At 45.6% G+C, this 19,098-nt stretch overlaps 1 protein-coding gene across 1 annotated transcript; it reads left to right on the forward strand.

Annotated features, from left to right (window-relative positions):
- The first annotated feature begins 2,655 nt into the window (after positions 1–2,655).
- Positions 2,656–16,536, forward strand: LOC146357831 (uncharacterized). Its single transcript, XM_084828571.1, has 9 exons — positions 2,656–3,141; positions 3,442–3,486; positions 3,600–4,091; positions 4,641–4,685; positions 4,802–5,275; positions 6,681–7,238; positions 13,388–13,441; positions 14,831–14,933; positions 16,069–16,536. Exons 1-9 carry the CDS (start codon positions 2,700–2,702, stop codon positions 16,244–16,246), a joined length of 2,391 nt encoding a protein of 796 aa, XP_084684697.1. The 5' UTR covers positions 2,656–2,699; the 3' UTR covers positions 16,247–16,536.
- Positions 16,537–19,098: the final 2,562 nt, after the last annotated feature.

Genomic DNA, 19,098 nt, shown 5'->3' on the forward strand with positions numbered 1-19,098 from the left:
ACCACGATCTCTACCCACTCCATCAGTACACCAGTAACCAAAGTCACCACTACAACCGCCCCCACCACGACCTCCACGGAATCCACTACAGTTAGCACACACACCCCAACAACAATGGCACCCACACACTCCAGCACACACACCACTTCCACCACCTCCAAGACAACCGTCCCGGTCTCCTCTAGCCCGGTGACACCACGAAGTCCTGTCAGCACGACCGCTCCTCCCACTACGCCCCCCACCACCACTCTCACGACTACTACCCCTGCCACAACTGAAACTACCACTACTCCGGTCACAACCACACCTGCGACCACCACCGTCGTAAGCACCACTGGTACGTTGGGCTTATTGCCCCTCCATGGCTCACCCCTTGAAAAAGGTCTCGGTCCTCCAACCACAGCCTTGCCTAATACACAGGCTCATGAGAAAGGCGCCTTCCCACCTCCATATCCCCAACGGCACAACCCACACTGAGGCGGGAAAGCTGTCCCGCTGAGTATGCCAACAATCTTCTCCCCATTTGCTCAAGAAAGTGGTTCACTTCTCAACCCACACTTCATGTGCTGACTGGCTGCTTTCCTTCTTCCGTTGGCATGGGTACCAATTTTCTAGGGATGGGGGAGAATTTCTCCCCGGAACTTCAGGGGCCGAGCGCCAACGCATTCGGTCCTCCGAAGGTTGTTCGGGGAGAACTTCTCCGTCCCCCCGCCCCCCTCGGGATGGGACTTACCTTTCACGAATGTCCCTCCCGGAGGCGGGTCCCGGTGGCGGTTCGGCAGGTCTTATTCAGGGGCGGGGGCGGCAGCCATTACAAGCAATGTTAAAAAAAAACAAACGCCCCCGTGATAGGCTACGTAACGATTAACGTAGCGTATCACGGCTACATTTGCAACGTCAGCCGTGATAGGCTACGTTAATCATCACCTAGCCTATCACGGGTGACATTAAAAAAAAAGCACGTACGGCTAATGGCGGCCCCCATAGGGAGCCGCCATTCGCGTTCCTTATTTGGTCCCTGTAGTCTACGTAAAGATTTACGTAGACTACGGCGAAAATAAGGACAACGCAAATAGCGTTGCCCTTATTTTCGCCGTTGTCTACGTAAATCTTTACATAGACTACAGGGACCAAATAAGGAACGCGAATGGCAGCTCCCTATGGGGGCCACCATTTGCGTACGTGGTTTTTTTTTTTTCCAAAGTCAACTGTGATAGGCTACGTGATGATTAACATAGCCTATCACGGCTGACTTTGCAGATCTAGCCGTGACAGGCTATGTTAATCGTCACGTAGCCTATCACGGGGGCATTTTGTTTTGTTTTTTACTTTTTATTTCGCGGCCGGGCGAGACGAGGCACCTCCTCCCCGGCCTGAATTTCGGCCGGGCGAGGAGGGAAGCCTCCCACTCCCGGCCTGAACTTCGGGGGGAGCAGCGAAGCGCCTCCCCCCCCACCGCGAAGCAAGCTGCGAGACCAGGTAAGTGACTTTCATGCACCCCTACAATTTTTCATTTCTCTCCCCTTCGGTTTTGCAGCACCACCAACGTCCACCGCTACAGTTCCAGTCCCAAGCTCGACAGGTAAGCAGCTCCATCGTAAGGCACAACCGACTTTGCTACGTACCCCTTTTGCTCTCGGAACACCATTCCTTTGCCACTGCAACCCTATGGTTCGTCTTTCTTTTCATTTGCAGTCAGCACTGCGACACCAACGCCAGCCCCCAGCAGCACACGGAAAACGACGACAACCACATCCCTCTCCACAACGTCGAGAACCAGTGTATCAACAGAGTCATCTGCGACCAGCACGCCCAAGACTACTCCCACCCCTGTGCCTCCCACGACCACCACCACCACGATCCCAACCCACTCCATCAGTACACCAGTAACCAAAATCACCACTACAACCGCCCCCACCACGACCTCCACAGAATCCACTACAGTTAGCACACACACCCCAACAACAATGGCACCCACGCACTCCAGCACACACACCACTTCCACCACCTCCAAGACAACTGCCCCGGTCTCCTCTAGCCCAGTGACGCCACGAAGTCCTGTCACCACGACCGCTCCTCTGACTACGCCCCCCACCACCACTCTCACGACTACTACCCCTGCCACAACTAAAACTACCACTACTCCGGTCACAACCACACCTGCGACCACCACCATCGTAAGCACCACCGGTAAGTTGGGCTCATTGCCCTTCCATGGCTCACCCCTCGAAAAAGGTCACGGTCCTCCAACCACGGGCTTGCCTAATACACAGGCTCACAAGAAAGGCGCATTCCCACCTCCATATCCCCAACGGCAAAACCCACACTGAGGCGGGAAAGCTGTCCCGCTGAGTATACCGGCAGTCTTCTCCCCATTTGCTCAAGCAAGTGGTTCACTTCTCAACCCACACTTCATGTGCTGACTGGCTGCTTACCTTCCTCCTTTGCATTATGTACCAATTTTCCATTTCTCTCCCCTTCGGTTTTGCAGCACCACCAACGTCCACCGCTACGGTTCCAGTCCCAAGCTCGACAGGTAGGCAGCTCCATCGTAAGGCACAACTGACTTTGCTACGTACCCCGTTTTCTCTCGGCCCTCCATTCCTTTGCCACTGCAACCCTATGTTTCGTCTTTCCTTGCATTTGCAGTCAGCACTGCGACACCAACGCCAGCCCCCAGCAGCACACGGAAAACAACGATGACCACATCCCTCTCCACAACGTCGAGAACCAGTGTATCAACAGAGTCGTCTGCGACCAGCACGCCCAAGACCACTCCCACCTCCGTGCCCCCCACGACCACCACCACGATCTCTACCCACTCCATCAGTACACCAGTATCCAAAGTCACCACTACAACCGCCCCCACCACGACCTCCACGGAATCCACTACAGTTAGCACACACACCCCAACAACAATGGCACCCACACACTCCAGCACACACACCACTTCCACCACCTCCAAGACAACCGTCCCGGTCTCCTCTAGCCGGGTGACACCACGAAGTCCTGTCAGCATGACCGCTCCTCCGACTACGCCCCCCACCACCACTCTCACGACTACTACCCCTGCCACAACTGAAATTACCACTACTCCGGTCACAACCACACCTGCGACCACCACCGTCGTAAGCACCACCGGTAAGTGGGCTCATCGCCCTTCCACGGCTCGCCCCTTGAAAAGAATCCCGGTCCTCCAACCACGGGCTTGCCTAATACACAGGCTCATGAGAAAGGCACATTCCCACCTCCATATCCCCAACGGCACAATCCACAGTGAGGCAGGGAAACCTTCCCGCTGAGTATGCCGGCGGTCTTCTCCCCGATTGCGCAAACAAGTGGTTCACTTCTCAACCCACACTTCATGGGCTGACTGGATGCTTTCCTTGCTCCTTTGGCATGGGTACCAATTTTCCATTTCTCTCCCCTTCGGTTTTGCAGCACCACCAACGTCCACCGTTACGGTTCGAGTCCCAAGCTCGACAGGTAAGCAGCTCCATCGTAAGGCACAACCGACTTTGCTACATACCCCGTTTTCTCTCGGCCCACCATTCCTTTGCCACTGCAACCCTATGGTTCGTCTTTCTTTGCATTTGCAGTCAGCACTGCGACACCAACGCCAGCCCCCAGCAGCACACAGAAAACAACGATGACCACTTCCCTCTCCACAACGTCGAGAACCAGTGTATCAACAGAGTTGTCTGCGACCAGCACGCCCAAGACCACTGCCACCCCCGTGCCCCCCATGACCACCACTATGATCTCTACCCACTCCATCAGTACACCAGTAACCAAAGTCACCACTACAACCGCCCCCACCACGACCTCCACGGAATCCACTACAGTTAGCACACACACCCCAAGAACAACGGCACCCACACACTCCAGCACACACACCACTTCCACCACCTCCAAGATAACCACCCCGGTCTCCTCTAGCGCAGTGACACCACGAAGTCCTGTCAGCACGACCGCTCCTCCCACTACGCCCCCTACCACCACTCTCACAACTACTACCCCTGCCACAACTGAAACTACCACTACTCCGGTCACAACCACACCTGCGACCACCACCGTCGTAAGCACCACTGGTACGTTGGGCTCATCGCCCTTCCATGGTCCCCCCTCGAAAAGAGTCTCGGTCCTCCAACCACGGGCTTTCCTAAGACACAGGGTCACGAGAAAGGCGCATTCCCACCTTCATATCCCTGTTGGGATACTACACACTGAAGCGGGGATGCCATTCTGCTGAGTAAGCCAGTGGTCTTCCCCCCATTTCCTCAAGCAAGTGGCCACTTCTCCATCCACAGTTGACATCCAGCATTTTCTGCCGTTTTGGACTTCCCTGATATAATTGGGTACCACATCCCTCCAAGTAAGGCTTGTGGTCTGACCAGATCCTCACTCCCTGTTCATTTGTCTGTTTTACTGTGCACTCAACCAATACCTCAGTTGTTACCTCCCAATTCCCCATATTCCTTCTCTCATAGAACCCTATCCTGCTGTGTAGTACTGTGAGATTTCCCTGATTCAATCATGTGTTACCGTTCTCAGTCTTTAGTTCAAATGCTAACTGGCTGCTTCTTTTGTCTTTTCATCTGGGGTCTAATGTTTCATTTATCTTTTCTTTTGTATCACAGGAACACCAAAAACGACCAGTGAGGTTCCAAGGCCAACCTCTACAGGTAAAGATTGGTATTGCATGTGTGACTACATTTGCTGATTTGTGTTCTTTCTGTTGCCTTTCTATTCTCTTCCCTGTGTGACGTTTGCCTTCTTGCTTTCTTTGATGTCTCCGCAGGTAAACAAACATCGCAACCCAGCAGTATCCCGAAAACAACAGCAACCAGTTCTTTGTATACAACATCAAGGACCACTGTATCAAGCAGCATGCCCAAGACCAGTCGTACCACTCCACTACCTGTAATTACCGTCACGATCCCTACCCGTTCCACAATTACAGGTGTACCCATAGAAAAAAAGACTACAACTACCCCTGCTGCTACTTCCACCGAATCCACTGCAACTAGCACACACAGAGTGCCTACTCCAACAGCACCCCAAACCTCCAGCACACCCACCACTTTGACCACCTTGAGGACAACCATAAAGATACCCACTACCCCAACCACACCCCAAACTGCTACTTTTACCAGTACTCCAATAACTACACCAACTACCACAACTCTCACTACCGCTACCCCTACCACCACAGAAACTACCAGTCCTCCAGGCACTATGACTCTTCTGACAACAGCTGTGAAAACAACCAGTGGTAAGTTTTGTTAATCACCCTTCAAAGGCTTGCCACTTGACTACCATCCAGGTCGTCTGAGAATTGCATGTAAATTACACCCTCAAAGAAAACCAGATTCCCAAGACTAGCTGCTTTGCAGTAGACCCACCCACACAGTCAGGAAATCCCCTCTGGGTCAGGAAGCATTGGGGGTTCCCCTTAGGGGTGTCTCCACAGTCGATCTGCTGTGAGCTGGCTCCATTTCAAGGTCATTTGGGGCACATGACGTCGTGGCCATACCCCCAGCCACCCTGGAGCTTTTCATGGAAAAAACTGATTTCCTGAGACTGCTTAAAGTCTGATTGTTTACCTTAAGTTAGGTTCTCCATGGTATAGTTGTTGTGAGCCTCAACCCCCACATTTATCTTGAGTAATTTAAAAAAAAGTATGCTAGCCCTGCCCAGGGGTGTGCCTTTCACCATGACCCCGGGCAAGGGGTGTTTCCCGTCCCTGTCTTTCCCACCACAAACATATGTGTGTCTACTCAGAAGTAACTCCAATTGTGTTCAATGAGGCTTGTATTTGAAGTTTACTTCCTTTCTTTTTGGAAGTAATTAATTTGCAGCTTTGCTCCTTTGCAGCACTGGGAGCTTCAGGGGAAAGGAGAAAGGGGATTAGAAAAAGGGCTGGTTGGAGCCAGGGTGCTTCAAGTAGTCACAGGGTTAAATCTCCGAAAGGCTCCAAAGAACTTTGCTAGCTGTAAGGGAGTAGTTAATGCGGAGCTTTGCTTGATCACAGCATCCTGAGTTTTAATGGAAGGAGAAGGATCTACAGCTGTGTTTCTATAATGTTTTGTGCTGTAAGGAAGTAATTAATGCAGCGGGGAGAGAGAAGGAGAGTGCTTTTGTTGAGACACAGGAGGAAACCTCCCAGGATTTTATAGAAGGAGAAGGGGGAGGGGGAGAGCCTGGACAGGCGGGGAGCCTCTCTTATTGGTTGAGCAGCCCTTGCCAGTCAGATGATGTTCACTCCAATCTCCGCCCCAGAAGTCTGTTCTGTGAAGCAACTTATGCTGGTGCAGTGCAGTGCACTCGTGGAGCCCTACGTGGACCAAAACTCACCAAAGCTGATTCCTAGGAAAATCCAGATAATCCTCCATTGGCTTCTCCTTCCATCGTCATGGAGAAAAAAAACCCATTTGCCAAAGTGGCATATTTCTCAATCCAGAATTCAACAGCTGTCTAGTTGCTTTCCTTTGTTCTCATGGGGACCAATGTTTCTTTTCTCTGGTTATTTGTCTAACAGCAACCACTGTAGTTCTAACACCAATGTATACAGGTGAACATCTGTATCATAAGTCTGGACTGAATTTGCTAATTGGCTGCCTTTCTCTTGACTTGCCTGTGCATCCCTAATACTTAGATTCCTTTCTGTTTGTATGTAGCCACCACAGCTTCAACAACATCAACCCCCAGCAGTTCTCCAAAGACACCACCAACCACTTCTTTACCCACAACGTCCAGGAGCACTGTATCAACAGAGTCTAAGATGGCAAGCACACCCAAGACCACTTCTATAATTCCAGCCACCACCACCCCAGTCAGCACTTCTACTGTATCCAGTACAACTAGTACATACACCCCAACAACCATAACAGCCGCCAAAATCTCTAGCACACCCACTACAATCACCTTGAAGAAAACCACAACCACCCCCACTACTCCAACTGTGTCCCCAATGGCTTCTTCCACTTCCACCAGCACTCCAATAAGCACACCCACCACAGTTTTCACAACTACTAGCCCTATCACCACAGTTATCACTACTCCAGCCACACCTACCAGCACAGTTTCCACAGAGGCCACCAGCAGTTCTCCAATATCCTTACCCGCAAGTACTACTATCACCAGTATTCCAGTAACTATCTCAACTAGCACAGTGACAGTTAGTGCTGTGACACTGGAGACTACCTATATGTCACACACATCAAGTAAAGCTACTGGTAAGCTATTTGGTTATTTCTTTCATCATATAGCCTTTACTTTTGGTATGCCTTATAATATTTTATGTTATGATAACTTGAACTTCTAAAATGAATATAGTTGCTCCGTTGTGACACTTGAATTGTGTTCCACCATTGTTGTTCTAGTTTGTTGTCTATTTTTTCCAACCGCCATTGAGTATCAAGCACAAGAAACTTTTCTTTTCCCAGATTGCTCTGAAAGAAATCAGTGGCACAGTTCACACACTAACAGATACAATATTCATAACATAATGCAATATGCGCTTCTCTCTTTTGTGTGTGTGTGTGTGTGTGTGTGTGTGTGGTATTTTTGGTATTAGTTAGTTAATTCCTGTTTTAAATCCAGACATTTCTCTTCCATTTTTATATGTATCACAAGATATACCTTGTTACTTCGTTAAGAACTGCCTTTTGTGTCAATCCCTGCCACAGTATAATGAACTAAACAGCCTCTTATCCCCTATTAGAAGAGATTTTTATACTTATTGTGTAGGATGAAAAATAAATCAAGAAATATTGATTTATTCATTATTTAGGGTGCAATCCTACTGGGGCAGGCAGCTGCCTCCAAACTCGGAAGTGACCACCTATCCAATGCAGGGCAGGAGAAGTGTGGAGGAGATCATCCCCTCCATGCTTCAGCCACCCTGCATTTGCGTCTAAACAGCCACTTTCGGCTGTCTAGCCACAGGAAGGCGGAGCAGGGGAAGTGGCTGCTGGGCAACACGTTGGATGTGCCATACTGGCATTTCCACCTTCCCCACCCTGGAACACCCCCAGGAACACCCCATTTTGGCAGCTATGTGCTCCTCTTCTGAGGCAGCGCGGGAGGGGGGGAAGGTCAGTTCTCAGGGAACCAACCTTGGAGGGTGGGCTCCGAGGCTGGTTCCCAGAAACCGATGTATCCTATGGCCATCTAGCCACTGACTAGCGGCCAAAGGATTGCTCCTTCCATCATTTAAATGTATATACTGCTTTATTTGCTATTAAAAAAAAGCATCAAGGTGCACAGCTATTTAAAACCATAAAACCATAAAATAAGAACTTTAGAACCATCAAAACATAATATTAATGATCCATCATTTAAAAGGGTAGATTAACAAGTTGTTGTCTTCATGTCCTTTCTAAAAGCCAAGAGAGCAGGGGCCAATCTTAATCCTTGAGGGAGCACATTCCACAGTTTGGGAGCAACAAAGAAGAAAGCCCTTTCATACATGCCCGACCTCTGCGGGTAATGGTGCCTGCAAAAGGGCCTCTCCTAAATATCTTAATACCTGAACAGTTTTATAAAGAAATGGGCAGTCCCTAAGATAGCCAGGTTCTAAGCCATTCAGTTCAGGATGACTTTATTAACATTCAGCAGATAATGTTGTGGATTCTGCTTCTGGCACAGCCAGCCCAAGACATTTTGCTGCCCAAGGCAGAGCAACACATTTATTTATTTATTTACAACACGTGTACACAGCTCCATATTTAAAGCCGATTCCGGAGCTGTGAACACAGAAGCTAAAATAGTAAAAGATTAAAAGATTAAAACACCATTATTAAAACTATTCTTTTTAAAGAACAGAATGCCAATTTAAAACAAAGAGCACAGTACCTAAGGCTGGCCAATTTGTTTTGACATCTGAGGCAGAAAATCCCACAAGCAAAAATACAACAATAATTAAATAAACAACAATTTGCCGCCTTTTCATGATTGATACCTAAAACCAGTTGCCTGAGACAGCCACTGTACTCTGCCTAAAGTTAGGGCTGGCTCTGGCTACTGGTTTTGTAGCTTTGTTTTTTATATGATCCTTTTAGGGCACAATCCTATGCATGTTTAGACAGAAAAAAGTCCTACAAAGTGGAGAAATGCAAAAACAGTGCTGGAAGTAAAGAGGGGGACCAACCCCCTTACCATTTGTGCTGGTCTGCTTAGCTAGTGTTTTTAGAGGGCACAGCCATGCTGGCTGGGGGAGTGCTGGGAGTTGTAGGACTTTTCTCTGTCTAAACATGCATAGGATTGTGCCCTTAGCCAACTTCCAATTTTTCCAAATGGTAGTAAATATTTTGTTTTGTGTAGGGCTTAAATTCTGGCAGGAAAAACAGGAGTCTTTAATAAAATCCTGAAGCCCTCCCTCCGAGCTGTCTCCCCCATTTTATTCAAATTACACCCCTCTACACACACACACCCAGTAGCCCTCTAAAAACACTAGCTAAGCAGACCAGTAAAATGGTAAGGAGGTTGGGCCCCCTCTTTACTTCCAGCACTGTTTTCGCATTTCTCCACTTTCCTATCCACAGTAAAACACTTACTTCAAAACATGTTTGGCTGATAGTGATATTGTTTCAAAAGGTTGAAAGTACTTGAAAGGCTGTAACAGAGAGGAAGGCCAGGATCTCTTCTCAATCATCCCAGAATGCAGGACACGGAACGATGGGCTCAAGTGACAGGAACCCAGATTCCGGCTGAACATCGGGAAAAACTTCTTGACTGTTAGAGCAATACGGCAATGGAACCAATTACCTGGGGAGGTGGTGGGCTCTCCCACACGGGAGGCATTCAAGATGAGGGTGGACAACCATCTGTCAGGGATGCTCTGACTTGGTTTCCTGCATTAAGCAGGGGGTTGGACTCGATGGTCTTGTAGGCCCCTTCCAACTCTACTATTCTGTGATTCTATGATTAAGTGCACTCCACAAATGCCCACAGTGTATTGGAATCAGAGGTATCTCCTGCCCACTAGTGCCCTTCTTCACATGCCAACTCCATAGTCATCACATTGAGTGGGATTAGAACTTCTGTTCCCCCTTTAAGCATGCACTAAATGAAATGCTCCTTTTTGCAAACATTTAGGGAGTGATATGGGGGACACTCCAACAGAAGTGATCTTCAGAACAGGCTGATCTGTGTTTTGCCAGCATCCTTTAAAAAAAGGAAAGTCTAATTTGCTATTTAATTTCTTTAGCTCTCAGGGCACCATGTTTCTTCATGCTGCTTTTTGTCCTGGGGTGCTTTTGGTAATTGTGACAATGATGATTACGATGGTGATGATGGGGTAGTATCCAAATCTGCCTGTGTGCAGGTGGCACAACAGAGAGCTAGCAGATAGATCCAATGTTGCGTGAGTGGACTTCTGCTTCCGCAGTGGGAATTCTCTTTGCTCTCCAACTGAAAGGAGTGTTTTTCTTCTAAGGAAGCAAATCCTTTTTCATGTTTAAATGTGGTGATGATCACGATGATGATGATAATTAATACATTTTACTCCAACAGCAGCTTGCACACTCCAGCAGGAGTAAAATAAAATGAAGTGAAATAAAATAAAATAAAATAAAATAATTGTTTAAGTAAGCTCCACTTCCTGACAAGAATAACATGTTTGCTTCTATGAGGCTCTTTAAATGCTGCTTTTCTGAATGTGTACAAATTCTAGAAATAAAAACTGGGAGGAACTGCAAATTGTAACATTACCAGCGCCTCTGTGTTAAAGCCCAAATTCCAGGGAAAGTTTGAGCAGGAAGGAATTCTTTAAGTATCCCTGATCTTTTCCTGCCATGGAGCCTGGGACCTGAGGTTTCCTCTGCCTCCCAATTCAATTCAGGACGCAAAGGGTGGTGGACAATCCCATGCTCCCTGGCAGGAAATGGCACTCCAGAGCATGCACAATTGCATCATTTCCTGTTAGAGAAGGGCCACCAATGTCTCTACTATTTCTAGCAAGCTCTTGCCATCACTGGATTCTCCTCTTCCTTCTCCATGGTAAAGGGATTTGTTTTCTTGCTCTGTTTCCTTTCTTCTCTAATTCTGACTACATTCACTTAATTTATTATTTACTTAATTCTTTAGTTAATTAAACTTAATCTGTTTACTTAATTCACAATTACCGTATTGAGCTAATCTTTAACCAGAGGACTCCCTTTAATTCTGCTATGATGTGCAAACTAGCCGAAGGTCAAACAACATATCCTTTTTGTATGTTTGTACTGGAGAGGAGAAAATAAACCAAGCCGTGCTGTGAGCCAGTCTGCACAATCAGCTTCTGACTGTTGTCGCATGAGTTGCCCTGGAGGGTGATTTAAAGTTGTTCTCCATGTGGCAGTAGTAATGTGGCAGTAGTAATGTGCAGCAGCGTAATATGTTTCATAATTGCACTAAAGCAATTTACTACAGTAGGCAGCTGGCACATCCTACTGCAATGATGCTTGAATAACCAGAATATGGGCAGACCGGTACCTTGTGTCATATCATTACAATCCCATCATGGTGATGCTATATCCCTCTTGCGTATTTATATCTCTTAGGACACACAATGATATTTGTTGTGGTATTTTGGATAATGTGGAATAAAAAGCAGGAAATAACACTACAAAGGTGGTATATCGAATGTGTAATGTGCCCCAACAGTTATCAATGCACCAATAACATTATAAAGCAGTCGTGTCGATCTAGCATATGTCTATTGGAATGCAAAAGTAAGCAAAAACATCTTGCTGTGCTCTCTCTCTCTCTCTTGCTGTCACTCTCACACACATGGCATTGCATGGATCTTTGAATCAATGCAGCAGAGTGATCAACTGTAAGGAATAGGATATACACACACAAAAATAAGCTTCTGCTCACACACCAGTTTGGTGCTAATATACGTGCATAGTGTGATCCTTTTGGCTGCAAAGCATCATGTATGATCCCCATTTGCATTATGGATGGGGTTATGTGCTCCTGTTTATCTTGCAATGCAGATGCAAATGTGCATTCACACTTGCTACTAGCTGTGTGATACTGTCTGGATCAGAGCTAGTGGGTTTAGGCCAGGGCTGTTAGTGCACAAGAGGTTCCTGCTTCCATTTCTACACCCAATAGGCGCTTGTTTCTACATCCATCATAATGACAGGCATTTCACTAGTATTAGAGTAGCAGCAGTCAGCAGTGGAATAAACTGCTGGAGAAGCTTGTTGAATCTTCTTCCTCAAAATGCTGTCATCATAGCAGCTTCTCACTTTACATTTCCTCATTTGGGTACAAATAACAAACACAAAATGCACATGCCTCATGTTTTTGTTTTTATTTTATTCACCATTTTATTTTGGGGGTGAAACACTTGGAAGTGATTTCAGGGAAAGGACTGCATAAACCCCTGCTTCAGTGTGTTTTGATGAGAACAGCAGCAGTTGAAATGGGTGTGTGCAGTTCTCAGCCAAAGCTGAGACACGTGCATTTTGCATTTCTGTATCAGTACCTGAATAACAGATGTAAAGTGGGAGAATTTCTGTTACTGGGAATGCCTCCCCCACCTTTCCCAACTCTGAACCATTCACATTCTGGGGTTGTTTGCACAACAAGACAGCCCACCATGGGTTATTTAAACCACTGTGAGCGTGGGATATGTGAGGGGTAAACAACCCTCACATAACCCATGGTCTGTTGTTTAACCCTCGCATAACCCACGCTCGCCGGGTTGTCATGCGATGACAACCCCTGAGCAGGGATTGCATATTCAAAATGGTGGCATGTTGTCGAGTTCGCACGACATGACAACACCAAACTGGGGTTGGATATGCAAGATGGCGGCCGCAGGCACCACAGTTCATCATGGATTAAATAACCTATGGCGTGTCATCCAAACCCTCTGTATGTATTATTGACAGAAATTCTGTTATGAAAATTATTGTGGAAATTATCAGCTGGGGGGGGAATATACTTCCTTGTCTTTTGTGAAATGTGAAAGCATTGCAAGTACATTGGTTCTTAGTTCCATATCTTTCAAAGGCGTGGTATAAAGATCCTGTGCATTTGTCATCAAGTGGCAATCATATACATGTCTGCTCAGAAGTCCGTGGGACTTACTCCCAGGAAAGTGTGCTTAGATGTGTAGCCTAAATGTTCTTGTGAAAGGAGGCAGCAGCAGTATCCCTCTATCCCTTACCACCAGCAAGATCACTGGATTTTCTCACCTGTATATTAAAATAACAAAAGGTTTGCTCTCTAGATCTCTGGTGGTTGGTGATTTGGGGCGCAATTCCAATTTGGCAGAATATAGTAAATAACTTCTTGTCAACATTAAATGGCCTCAGGATGGGACAGACAATATTTTACTGAGAAGTTGTTGTTTTTTAATTCACATGTTCTGCTTTTATTTCTACAGCTCCTGTACACAATATTACGACAATAACCACTCCGGCCACCACAGCACCATCAAGTTAGTTGCACTAAGTAAAATGCATGGGTAAAAAATGATTGACTGCCTGAGGCTGCAGTCATCTGCACACTTAACTTGAGAGAAAGTCTGTTGAAACCAGTGGCACTTGCTTTCAAGGAAAAACAGCACAGAACCAGGTTGCACAACAGATAAAACATATGCTCTTTGAATTGAAAGCTACCTAGTCACTTATGTCAAAATATTCTCAGTCTTCTTTTCTTTTTTTTAGACTTTCCTGTTTATAACACTGGAAAAAAAACATGTCGGGTTGAACCCTATCTTGAATTTATCATTCCAAAAATTAATGAGCAATGATCATTTTTATATGAATTTGTTATTTTGCCCTCTTATAAAGTAAGCTAGTTTTGTGAGCAGAGCTATGTCCCTTAAAAAAAAAAAAATTCCATAAGGCTGGTAATTCTGTTGCTTTCCAGTACCATGCAAAAATGTTCCCAGTGTTGTTTGAGAATTGCATGTTTTCAAAGATGGATCAAATTAATATTCATATATATCCAGAAAAATCTAGGATTTACTGGACCTGTAAGCCCCCAGATTTTGTTGGACTTGAACTCCCATCAGCGCCAGCCAGCAAGGCCAATAGTCAGGGACCATGGAAGTGGCCATCCAACAACATGTGGAGGGCCAACAGGTTCTCGACCTCTGCTTTAAAATAACAAATGTTATGAAATTCTCACACTACATAGATTTACTGAAGGAGCTAAAGAGGCTGTGCACTGATTTTCATAGTACTAAAACCCGGTGGAAGCAATCCTGTGGCCCCTAGACACCACTTGGTGGGGGCATAGGATAATTCCGATTCCTGGATCCGAGGTCAGAGACAGTGCTCCAATCTCAAAGGGAGGAATCCGAGCTCCAACCCACCTCCCACTCCCCTCACAGCCAGTGTGGAAAGAACTGTGCCAGCTGCCTCAGAGAGGGGGGAAGAGGGACATTTTGGTGGGCAGGGAGAGGGGGGGACTGGAGAGGCCAGGATACGAGCTCTCCTGGGGCCTCTCCAGTCTCTTTCCCTCCCTGCCTAGTGAAAATGTGGAGTGGGGGACAGGGAGACAAAGATGGCCTCCACCGACCCTCCAGCTCTGCATTGGATGACCGTAAGGCTCCAAGCTCAGAGGCTTATGATCATCCAGAGAGGAAACAATAGGATCGTGCCCTAAGTACCATAGTCTAAAAGGGCCATAAAGCTCAGCTGAGTCTGAACACAGGGTATACAGGAATTTGCTATCCCCTTCTCTTCGCACTGAATATTAGCAGGTTGCACTGATGGTTAACAAGAGCCAATAAGGGCTACCATGTATATTGGCGGAAGAAAATTCACCACGCTCCCACTCTTGCTTGAACACTAATTGCCATTTTTTGAATGTTTGACAGGGCAATGTGAACCTGTTCCATATGACATAACAGTGACTTACAAGGGTTGTGTTGCAAATTTCACTTTGACCCGCTGTGAAGGAATGTGTCCATCATCATCAAAGTAAGGATCTTTAACAAATGGCCCAACCATTAAGGCTTTTTTCCTACTATATGATCAAAAGTGATGTTGAGTAAATACTGTCAATATACTGTCATTCCTTACAGCGCCATAACATAACCTAAGGGTGCAATCCTGTGCATGTTAAGACAGAAAAACGCCCTACAACTTCCTGCATTCCCCAGCCAGCATGTCTGGCTGGGAAATACTGGGAGTTGTAAGACTTTTTTCTGTCTAAACATGCACAGGATTGTGTCCTAACTTATTATAGTTTTAATTTTCTTTCTTTATTTAACAATAGTAAACAATTTGCTCTCACCCTAATGAAAGTTTTGTGTGGCATCTACACAATAATAAAGTAAGCGCCAGGTGAACATCCTTAGGAAGTTCCACAGATGTTGCACCACAGTCAAAAACACCACTCCCTTTGGTCACCACCCACTGGCATATTAGTAGTTATCATCTATTTCAAAAACTCTCATTTATTATGTTCATCCTCTCTTGTTTTTGGTAGGAATGCATGTTGTTATGGAAGTCCTCACACTTGTGGCTGACTCTTGACTGGTGGTTGTATCTTTAGGATCTAGGATTTGTCTGAATTGTTGTAGAAAAAAGCTAGTGTTGCAAACCAATTGAGAACATTTACATTTCCTTTAAAGAAGGAGTGCCCTTCTCTGATTTATTTCCAGCTCTAAGGTCCCCTTCACATGTGGCTTTTCTTCCATGCAGAATCCCCATGTAGGGAAATTTGTGTACACAGACGATGTCAAAATGAAAAAAAATCTGCATCACTGATTGATTAAAAATGTTTGGAAGCAGTTCTGTGAGGGCTGTCACATGAGTGAATGTTCTCCTGTATTTACTTTTAGAAATATATAATTCCTAACTTCTCGCTGATGTGTTAAGTTTCCTACATGTAGGGTATTTTTATCCCCAAGAGGGAGCATTCAAACATGTGAAGTGGTATAGTCCAAGAACAGGTTTACCATATGCTATTTGTACAGTGCACTTCTTAGTAAATAATATCAGAACTTGAACATTTTCTTACTTTTATTACTCCCAAAGAAACAATTTCTATTTCTTAAAAAGTGAATTAGTGCAAAGAATATCTAAACAAAAAGACTCTTCTCTTTCATAGGCCGAATCTTGACCAGATGATGGTAGACGTGGAGTGTGGGTGCTGCATGCCAAAAACATACTACAAGAAGGAACTGGAGATGCCTTGTCCTGATCCAGAAAACCCAGGGAAGCCACTTTTTAAAGAAGTCTACATATTTAGTGATTGTATATGCAGCTATAATGGATGTATACACTAGCCAGACTGAACTGAAAGGATGTTGAAAATAAACCATCAATTGTTACTTACATTGCAAACAAAATCTGGCACCAGGACCCCTTTGTTTATATGAATTGGTCCATACTTCTGGAAGGAGACTAGGGCACACTCCCCAAAAGGCTGGTACTGATAACATATGTTATTTATTCATTATTTTGGGAGTGAGATGATGAGAGATATGTTTGCCTTATTTCACCAAAGCAATGTCTACCTGACTGTGCCTTGTAAAATAGTTAATAGGTTTAATAAAGAGATTAGCTGATTATTCTGATTTCTAGTGGTAAGCAATTGATTATCATAATCCTATTTATTTATTTATTTATTTATTTATTTAACAAGTGTATCTACCACTTCCCAACAAAATTATCAAAGCAGTGAACATAGTAACAACATCAATACTAAAATATAATATCTACTAATAGTGAACCTCGTAAAAAAGGAAAAGCCACAGTAAAAGGAGCTAGACCACAGTGCCATCTCGCGGCTGTATGATGAAACATATGGAAGACTCAGATAAGGGGAGAAAGGAGGGGGGAAGAGGGGGAAGGAAGCACTTGTAAAGGGAGCCCATCGTGATCCTGCATTTAAAACAGAAGCAGAAAGCCCTGTTTTAAATATGGGATTTTAGACTGGTGTAGAGATGCTCTATAACTATTAGGATGGGAAGATGGGGGAAAAAAGCAGCTCATGAATTAAGTGAAGGAACCGGTATCTTGCTACTACAGATGAGCACATCAGGCTAACATGATTGTCCCAGATTTAAAGGGGCTTTGATCTTAAGGGCAGATTGGTTGAAATGTAATTTAGCACTTTGTAAGAAAGGGTTTCATGTTTACAAAAGTCCAGTTGATTAATGCCTTTTATTAGAAGATGTGCATTTTTCACAGCTTTCAGTGCATTAGAGAAATTATTCAAAATTAGCATGCATCAAAATAGGAATGCCATCTCTATATTCTTTCCCTTCTATTAGTTAACTGAAACCAGAAGTGAAATAAACTACAGGAAGCGAGGCTACAAGAGCAACATTTAACTCATATAAGGTGTTTTCTCCCTACTCATGCTCACAGAATCGGACATTATTTGACCACTTGAAAGCAGCCAGCCTCTCGAGATTTTTCACAGAAGTCTAAGCCAGGCCTGATATCATTTCACTAACACTTGGCCTAGACTAGGGGTGGGCAACCTTTATTTATGTTGAGGGCCACATTCCCTGGGGGGTAACCTCTTAGGAGTGCATCTCAGCAGTGAGTAAGGCTGAAAAGAAGTGGTGAGTGGGCCAGAGCCTGAAGTGGGCATGGATACCCCTTTTTTCTTTCTCTTTCTGCCATCCCTTTCTTTCTCTTTCCCTCTTGCTCCCCATTTAGCGGGCTGCCAGGGAAGAGATACATTGCTCTTGCCAGAAGCCTTGCAGAGGGCTTTTAAAATTAGTCTGGAGGCCGCAGGTTGCCCAACGCTGACCTAGACCTAAGTGAGAGTTTCAGGAACTTTGGGAATGAAGGAGAAGAATTTACTGACCTAAATAAAGAGCAAGTTGACTATGTTACTGCTGTGACAAAATTTAGTAGCTATCCGGTATGCCTGTGGATGTTTTGGGGACTCCCTGCAGTTGCCTTCGAAGTGGCTAGACCATACAATGGTGAAAGGAAGTGTGTCACAAAAGACCCTCTATGAAGTGAAAGCCAGCCACAAGCCAAATTGGGACATTAAACAAGATAAATACAGTGCAATCTAGCAGTCAGAAATGATGACTGTACTAGTTATGAGGTATTTATACATCTATTATGCAGCCACATACATTGTCATGTGGCTAACAAATACATCTAGAATACTAATGATCCAGGAACAGCCCTATAATTGTTTGATACATTGTGGATTAAGAGAACCTGTCAACATCGTATTTCCTTAATATGCCTCAGATGTGGAACTTTCCTCCTTTTGGCAGCAAATCCCACTAGGGAGGTTCGCATGAACCCCTCCACTGAATGAACACACAGAAAGATTCTCAGGGCCATACACTCCGCCCACTACCAGAAAGGTACACTGCTTCCCCCCTCTCCGATGAACATACTTGAGAAAAAGGAGAGCTCCTTCATTGAGGAGAGATACTGCCCAGTCATGGTCCCTCCTTGAGTGTATTTGGATCCATTCCAATCTGGGTTCAGGATGGTTTGGAGACAGAAACAGCTTTTGTCACCTCAGTGGATGACCTATGCCAGGAACTGATCAGGGGGAGTGTGTCCTCGTTGGTTCTGCTGGACCTCTCAGCAGCATTAAGTACTATCAATCATGGTATCCTTCTGAGCCATTTGGCTGATGTAAGATTTGAAGAGCACTGTTTTGTGGTGCTTCCAGTCCTATTTGACTGACCTTTCTCAGAAGGTGGTACTGGGGGACTATTGTTTGGCCTCATGGCCATTAGCTTATGGGGTTCCTCAGGGCTCAGTATTGTCCCCTATGTTATTTAACATTTACATGAAGCTGCTGCGAGAGGCCATCCAGAGTTTGGGGGTTGGAACTCAAGATTGTGCTGATGACACCCAGCTCTATCTCAAGGAGGCTGTGGAAGTCCTGAACTGTTGTCTGGCTACAGTGAGGGACTGGATGTGGGTCAATCTAGACAACCAAGGCTCAGTCCAGACAAGACAGATGTTCTGTGGATCAGTAGACGAGCCAAATGGCTGTTGTGGATGGAGCTGAACTTCCTCTGAAGGACCAGACTCACAGCTTGGGGGTACTCTTGGATTTGGTGTTCCTCCTGGAGAGTCAAATGGGTCTGCAGGAATGCCTTTACCTAGTTTTGTCTGGTGTGCCAGCTGTGCCCCTTCCTAGGGA

Source organism: Heloderma suspectum, chromosome 1 (assembly GCF_057233095.1).
Source record: "Heloderma suspectum isolate Gila_16-S chromosome 1, 16-S_ref, whole genome shotgun sequence".
Lineage (NCBI taxonomy): Eukaryota > Metazoa > Chordata > Lepidosauria > Squamata > Helodermatidae > Heloderma > Heloderma suspectum.